Source organism: Carcharodon carcharias, chromosome 19 (assembly GCF_017639515.1).
Source record: "Carcharodon carcharias isolate sCarCar2 chromosome 19, sCarCar2.pri, whole genome shotgun sequence".
In the NCBI taxonomy this organism is placed as follows: Eukaryota; Metazoa; Chordata; class Chondrichthyes; order Lamniformes; family Lamnidae; genus Carcharodon; species Carcharodon carcharias.
The window spans coordinates 105,168,461-105,176,856 of NC_054485.1; the positions used below are offsets into that span (position 1 = coordinate 105,168,461).

At 43.3% G+C, this 8,396-nt stretch overlaps 1 protein-coding gene across 3 annotated transcripts in view; it reads right to left on the reverse strand.

Moving 5' to 3' along the window:
• LOC121291592 (butyrophilin subfamily 1 member A1-like) overlaps nucleotides 1–5,665 on the reverse strand; it is a 29,806-nt gene extending 24,141 nt beyond the window's left edge. The window contains exons 1-2 of one of the 3 annotated variants that reach the window (XM_041213017.1): nucleotides 5,501–5,663; nucleotides 4,471–4,555 (exon numbers count right to left, since the gene is read on the reverse strand). In XM_041213017.1, the coding sequence (XP_041068951.1) occupies nucleotides 4,471–4,528 (58 nt within the window). In that variant the 5' untranslated portion in view covers nucleotides 4,529–4,555; nucleotides 5,501–5,663. Of the gene's footprint in view, nucleotides 1–1,983; nucleotides 2,056–4,470; nucleotides 4,556–5,500 lie in introns of those variants that run through there. The other 2 variants (XM_041213020.1, XM_041213019.1) reach the window with 2 other exon arrangements.
• Nucleotides 5,666–8,396: the final 2,731 nt, after the last annotated feature.

Consider the following 8,396-nt stretch of genomic DNA (forward strand, 5'->3'; position numbering starts at 1 on the left):
GTCCCGGCAGACTGATCGTGTCAGCCTGTTCCTGCCCCACGGGATTCATTTCTTGCTATCTTGACTCCATTCTCTCTCCCCTTGTCCAGTCTCTTCCCATCTACATCCGCGATTCCTCTGACACCCTACATCATATCAACAATTTCCAGTTCCCTGGCCCCCAACCACCTCTTCTTCACCATGGACTTCCAATCCCCCTACACCTCCATCCCCCACGGGATGGTCTGAGGGTCTCTCAGCTTCTTCCTTGAACAGAGACCCGAACAATCCCCATCCACCACCACTCTCCACTGTCTGGCTGAACTTGTTCTCTCATTGAACAATGGGTATCCACATGGGCCCCAGTTATGCCTGTCTCTTTATTGGGTATGTGGAACATTCTTTATTCCAGTCCTACTCAGGCCCCCTCCCACATCTCTTTCTCTGATAAACTGATGACTGCTTTGGTGCCACTTCATGCTCTCGTCTGGATATGGAAACATTTATTAATTTTGCTTCCAATTTCCACCCCTCCATCATTTTCACATGGTCCATCACTAACACTTCCCTCCCCTTCCTTGACCCCTCAGTCTCAATTTCTGGTGATAGACTGTCCACCAATATTCATTGCAAGCCTACCGACTCCCACAGCTACCTCGACTACAGCTCCTCACATCTTGCTTCCTGTATGAACTCCATCCCATTCTCTCAGTTCCTGCCTCCATCACATCTGTACTGATGATGCCACTTTCCAAAACAATTCTTCTGACATGTCTTCCTTCTTCGTTAACCGAGGTTTTCCACCCATGGTGGTTGACAGGGCCCTCAACCGTGTCCGGCCCATCTCCTGCACACCTTCCTCTCCCTCCCGGAAACATGATAGGGTCCCCCTTGTCCTCACTTATCACCCCACCAGCCTCTGCATTCAAAGGATCATCCTCTCCACCATTTCCCCCAACTCCAGCATGATGCCACCACCAAACACCCCCCCCACCACTGCGCCATCGGCATTCCCTCCAGGACACTCTGGTCCATTCCTCCATCACCCCCTACACCTCAACCCCCTCCCACAGCACCTTCCCGTGCAACACCTGCCCCTTTACTTCCCCCCTCCTCACCACCCAAGGACCCAAACACTTCTTTCAAGTGAAGCAGCACATCACTTGCACTTCCCTCAATTTAGTCTACTGCATTCACTGCTCCCAATGTGGTCTCCTCTACATTGGAGAGACCAAACACAGACTGGGTGACCGCTTTGCGGAACACCTTCGGCTTGTCCGCAAGCATGACCCAGACCTTCCTGCCGCTTGCCATTTCAACACACCACCCTACTCTCATGCCCACATGTCCATCCTTGGCCTGCTGCAATGTTCCAATGAAGCTCAACGCAAACTGGAGGAATAGCACCTCATCTTCCAATTAGGCACTTTACAGCCTTCCGGACTTAACATTGTTCAACAACTTCACATCATGAACTCTCTCCTCCATCCCCACCCCCTTTCTGATCCCCCCTTTTTTCTAATAATTTATATATTTAAATATATTTTTCTTTTCCCACCTATTTCTATTAATATTTTAAAATTTATTTCATCCATTGTTTTATCTCCACCTTTTAGCCCATTTCAATCCCTTCCCCCTACCCCACCCCCACTAGGACCATCTGTCACTTGCTCATCCTACTTTCTACCCTTAATGTCACCATTAGCACATTCCTTAGCTAATATCACCACCGTCAACATCCCTTTGTCCTTTTGTCTATGACATCTTTGGCAATCTCTTCTTTGCCTCCACCTATCACTGGCCCTCTATCCAGCTCCACCTGTCCCATCCTCCTTAAATAGCTTATATTTCACCTCATTTCTATTTTTCTTTCGTTCTGAAGAAGAGTCATACAGACTCGAAATGTTCACTCTGCCTTCCTCTCTACAGATGCTGTCAGACCTGCTGAGCTTTTCCAGCTATTTTTGTTTCAGATTTACAGCATCCGCAGTATTTTGCTTTTACCTGGACTCTGGGCCTGATGCTCACTCCTCCCCTTCTCTGCCTCCATGTTGCTGCCAGCCAGCGATATTAGAGGAGGTATTTATCTGCTTTATTTCATAGTGAGGCAAAATACAGGAGTAATTGTGATCAGATTCACCTGAGTTATATTGATTTAACTTATTTCCGTATGATCACATGAATAGATAACAAATGGTCTATGCTGCCCACTTCAGTAAGTTAACATAAATCAGAAGAGTCCTGCATTCTGCTCTACAGCACAGGCCAAAGCCTTCTATCCCTGCAGATTTCCCTCTTATTACAGCCTTTTGATGTCAGACTGTCAGTCCATCTGTCTTTTTTCTCTGTCGCTCCTTTTAAAAGCCTGATTCTAGCATTAGCTTTTAGTCAAAATAATTATCCCACCACCCTATCTCCCCAAAGCGTTCAGGCTGCTAGATAATGATGTCCGTTAAGTTCAAATGAGTAGGATTGCTGTAACAACTAACTTCTATTATTTGACAAATGGTGGTTTAGATCTTGTACAGAATGCTCATGTTATGAGTTTAATTAAATAAAACTTTCCAAAGCAATTCTCAGTACTGCTATAAAGCAAACATTTATATACCAAACCACATAAGGAGATATTAGGGTTCATGGCCAGGAGATTGGTCAAAGTGATAGGTTTTAAGGAAGGTCTTAAAGGAAAAGAGGTGGAAAGTGGAAAGAGATGTTTAGGAAGGAGTTACAGAGCTTAGGCCAAGATGACTGATGACCACTAATGGTGGAGCAATTAAAAATCAGGGATGCTCAAGAGGCCAGAATTAAACGATCGCAGATATCTCAGAGGATTGTGGGGCTAGAAGAAAATACAGAGATAGGGAAGGGTGAAGCCAAGGAGGGATTTGAACAAGGATGAGAATTTTAAAGTCAAGCCATTGCTTGACCGGGAGCCAATGTAGGTCAGTGAGCACAGGGGTGATAGATGAACAGCACATAGTGCAAGGAAGGACATCAGCAGCAGAGTTTATAGAGGATAGAATGTGGGAGGCCTGCCAGGAGTATATTGGAATCGTCAGGTCTAGATGTAGCAAAGGGTTTCAGCAACAGGTGGCCTGAGACAGGGAAGAAATCAGGTAATGTGACAGAAGTGAAAATAAGTGGTCTTAGTGATGGGGTGATTAAAGTAGATTTAAAAGGAGAAAGGGACAGTACCCAAACAGTTAAAAAAACAGCTAACATGGATACCAGGAGGGGAAGTTGGGTGGTCAGCAGTTCAGTAGCAATAGGGTTGTGGGAGTAGGAGATGGGTCTAATAAAGATGAGCTTGAAGAGTGTATAAGGGGAAATATGAGAGAAACGTGAGAAAGATGCGAGTTCAGAGCTAGGGAAGGGGGAACTTTAGAGCAAGTCTGGTCCAGTGGGCTAGTGGAAGGGAAGCAAGTGACATAGGCAGCTGATTGGACGGTCTCAATCTTAGCAACAAGTGCACGAACTCCTCACACTTATTGCTGGAGGTGAAAGTAGAGGGAGGGGTGGATAGGGTTTAAGAAGACAGTTTGTAGTACAGAAAAATACTTAGGGGTTATCTTTGCATTCCAGGATGATCCTGGAATAGTGAGCAGTTTTAGCAGATGAGAGCAGGGCCCAATAGTGCTTCATGTGGTGTAGCCGGATCTAGTGGTGAATGGTTAAACCAATAGTCTGCCATATCCATTCAGGTTTGCATCCCCTGGACTTAATAGAGATGAGGAACAGCCAGGGGGAAAGAGTAACTATTTTATTGGAGACTAGGTATTAAAGACTGAGTTGAAGGTATGGTTGAGTAAACCAGTAGCTGCAGAAATGTGGCAAATGGAGGGCTAAAGGCTAAACAGGTGAGATTTTGAAAGTGCAATTGTCAGTGAATTGGGGGATATTTTCTGCAACCCCCCTCTCCTCCGCCAGTAGCAGATACAGAAGGAGGTAGTGTTGGATATGAAAGGGGGATGTGGGTGGAGAGTGATACAAGAAAATGATTGGAGACAGCCATATCTGTGATTGATACAATGGGAGTAGCTCTCTATATGAAATATAATATACACTCATCAACTCTTCTAGCCTGTAACTTTAAGCTCTGTGAGCTACATTTAGCTCAACATGAGCATTTTCAATTCATAGATCATGAATATTCCCATCACTCTGACCCTCACCACTCCTCCCTCTCCTTACGGGTAAAGTATGAAATCTTCACCCGGTTGCAAACAGATGTCAGATTCTGCATACGTCACTCCTGCAAAAGAATCTTAAGATGTAGGTTGCTCCTGAACTGCCTTTCTAACCTCCAGTCTGAAACTGTTAAGTGGCTTTGCAAAGCAAGTCTACTGGCCAAACAACAGTTAAATTCTGAAACAGCTGATGCTAAGTTTACAAAGTCAAATTATTAAGTTAAGAGACACAATTCCAGTTGCAGCAAAATACAGTTATTTATTGCATATTAACTAAGTATAATTACATGAAAAAAATCCTTACCATATATGGACAGCGGAACCCCAAAGAGTAAAAGCACGATGAGGTCAACTCCTTCCATTTTTGAGAGATCGTAGAATAACCATCCCTAACACATAGAAAATCAATATAGCTCTCATAATGTGTTAGAAAGCTTATGTTCTGTGGGTAGTATTAATATATTATTAAACAAGCTTTGTGTCACTTCTAGCAAGTCACTTCTGGTTAAATGTAAAACAGATTTAACTATTTAATGGCCAAATTCTATGAAATTATTCAATAATTCTGAAAATACTCTATTTTGCAGATTAATAGAATTCGGAGTTCACATTTTAACTTTACAGAATATTAGATTTATTTTGGAACAAGAGAAAATGTTTTTATATAAAAACAGCGAGCGTATCTTTTTAACAGAGACGCCAAGGTAAAAGTTCCCCTAAAGAGATGTTCGGACAATTGTCCAAAAGTTTGTTCAGAGTGGAGGTTTTCGGGACCATACGGAAGAAGAGAGAAGTGGAGAGGTTTAGGGAGGGAACTCCGGAGTTTCGGGCCCAGGCAGCTGAAGTCACTGCTGTCAATAGTGGAGAATCGGGGATGGGACAGAATGTCATCGGAGGATGGTTTTAACACAAGAGAAACTCTTAAATTCATGACTTATTTCAAGAAAGGAGGCGTCGCAACTATCTACAGGGTTGAATTATTTGACTTTAAATATTAACATCAGCGAGTAAAGTTTCATGTAAAGGCCGACACAAGATTATGTTCCTCCTTTTTATTTCCGTCTCTCTTCCGGGTCGCTGTGTTTGTCTCTGACGGTTTAATGTGTAAAATTCCCTCTCCCTCCCGTCTCCTTATACTGATAGGAGCCAGTTCCAGATTCTGTGAAGGTGATTAGAGACATTTTAGAAAGTTTCCAACTTTTCACTGGACAATCTCCAGCAGGTCCCCGATCAATTCCTTGTATTTGATCGGGACCTTTCAGCATGAATAAAAACCACCCAATCCCACTGGGAATGGACTCTTCCCCCGAAATTAAAGAATATTTGGGACTCACCTCTTACTTTCCCACAACCTGATCGAAGATTTTCCGCCTTTTCTCAACAGATCTGTAAAGAATAAACACGTTCACAACAGCGCGTCCCTCCCTGAAAACTTTCACTTTCGCTTTTCCGTGAGTTACCGAATTGAGTGACGGTCCCTCGTTTTGAATCAGTCTGGAATCTCACATAAATTGCTATTTAGCAATAATCCCCAGATAATTAATAACGTGTCATCTCAAAGCACGTGTTTAATTAATAAAGTGAAGACTGAGATTATTTCACAGCAGTACCATAATTTTCTGGGCAACGTTCTTTTGACATCTAACCCTTTGACTGCACTAAGATCCGTATTGGGCAAGAACCACTTGTCAGTCCAGAACATTCTACCTCAATCATTAAACCACAAGGGAATTTCACAGCCTCAATACTGAATCTTGCATCTATAGCCCTTTCTACTTGATTTCATTGGAAATAGTCTTTCTACCCATAAATTGCATTGAGGATGAGAAAGATAAACCCAGGTACGAAGTGGACAAAGCTATGTTGGGCATGACGCTGAGCTACCTACCATTCTAATCAGGAATTAATGTCTTGTTTGATTTTCTGTAATCCTGACCCATCAACTGCTTTGTTTTTACTTTATTCTTGGGGTCTGGGTATCACTGGTAAGTGATTTTTTTTATTCATTCACATGATGTGGGCTTCACTGGCTGGGCCAGATTCATTGCTCATCCCTAGTTGCCCTCGAGAAGGTGGTGGTGAGCTGCCTTCTTGAATTGCTGCAGTCCATGTGTTGTAGGTACACCCACAGTGTTGTTAGAGTTCCAGGATTTTGACCCAGTGACAGTGAAGGAACGGCAATATATTTCCAAGTCAGGGTGGTGAGTAACTTGGAGGGGAACTTCCAGGTGGCAGTGTTTCCATCTATTTGCTGCCCTTGTTCTTCTAGATGGTAGTGGTCATGGGTTTGGAATGTGCTGTCTAGGGAGGCTCGATGAATTCCTGCAGTGCATCTTGTAGATGATACACACTGCTGCTACTGCACATCAGTGGCAGAGGGAATAAATCTTTGTGAATGTGGTGCCAATCAAGCGGGCTGCTGTGTCCTGGCCGGTGTCAAGCTTCTTGACTGTAGTGGGAGATGCACACATCCAGGCAAGTGGGGAGCATTCCATCACACCACTGAATTGTGTCATATAGATGGTGGACAGTCTTTGGAGAGTCAGAAGGTGAGTTACTCGTTGCAGGATTCCTAGTCTCTGACCTGCTCTCATAGTCACAGTATTTATATGACTAGTTCAGTTTAGTTTCTGGTCAATGGTAACCCCCAGAATTTTGATAGTGGGGGGTTCAGTGATGGCAATGCCATTGAATGTCAAGGGGCGATGGTTAGATTTTCTCTTGTTGGATATGGTCATTGCCTGGCACTTGTGTGGTACAAATGTTACTTCTCACTTTTCAGCCTAGGCCTGGATATTATCCAGGTCTTGCTGCATTTGGACATCAATTGATTCAGCATCTGAGGAGTCGTGAGTGGTGCTGAGCATTATGCAATCATCAGCCAATATCTCTACTTCTGACCTTATATTGGAAGGAAGGTCTTTGATGAAGTAGCTGAAGATGGTTGGGCCACAGACACTACCTGAAGAACGCCTGCAATGATGTCCTGGAGCTGAGATGACTGACCCCCCAACAACAACAACTGTCTTCCTTTGTGCTAGGTATGACTCCAATCAGTGGAGATTCCCCCCACATCCCTGATTCCCATCGACTCCAGTTTTGCTAGGGTTCCTTGATGCCACACTTGATCAAATGAAGCTTTGATGTCAAGTGCAGTCACTCTCACCTCAGGAGTTCAGCTCTTTTGTCCATGTTTGAACCAAGGCTGTAATGAGGTCAGAAGCCGAGTGGCCCTGGTGGAACCCAAACTGGGTGTCAGTGACTAGGTTATTGCTAAGCAAATGCCGCTTGATAGCGCTGTTGATGACCCCTTTCAAAACTTTACTGGTGGTGAGCAGACTTATGGGATAGTAATTGGCTAGGTTGGATTTGTCCTGCCTTTTGTGTACAGGACATAGCTGGGTAGATGCCAGTGTTGTAGCTGTACTGGAACAGCTTGACCATCCTCATTTACCTGGGAAGATTGCAGTGGGCCTTATTGAAACACTGGTAGTGGTTTGATATAACTGACTGCCTGGCTAGATCAGTGTTCTCAATTCTTTGGTTGAAGGACCACTTTTCAAATGATGTAATAATTATTTAAGTTATAATAATCAATGAAAGTACCACACATATTAGTTTAAGAAAGTCAGTATTTGCTTACGGATGTCAGTGTGAAAGCTGTGCCAGCTTCTCACTGCAGTGTTTGTCTATCCTTGGGAAGAGCAAAGAGAGATGGACACTAGTGAGAGATCAGAGTTCAGAGGCCACCAACCATATTCAGAAAACTCTTAGTGTGATCTCAGAGAGAAGTAGGTAAGTGACTGGTTGGTGAATATTTTTGCTTTAAAATCAAAATTGAGAAATTAAAATTTCAATTTGATTACTCTAACAGGAAAGGAATTAATAAGTATAATCAGAGCAAGTCTAGAGGCCTTAATTAACTGGTACAGTAGTTTAAACTGGTACAGTTACTGGTACAGTAGTTTAAACTGGTACTTGGGAGATAAGTATTGTATTGAATTTATAGCTTAACTACTTAATATCACCACAAACAGTCATTGAGTGATATTATCAAACTTGAAACCTAATTAGTTAACTAAAACATAATGAATATGGTAGGGCAGATGTGTTGCAGCTGTAGCATGTGGGAAGCTGGTGAACACCCATTTAATTTATTCTGATGCCTATACGTCCTACTGAAAGTATGTTGCCCAGAACTGCATGAAATACCGAATGGAGACGAATAGT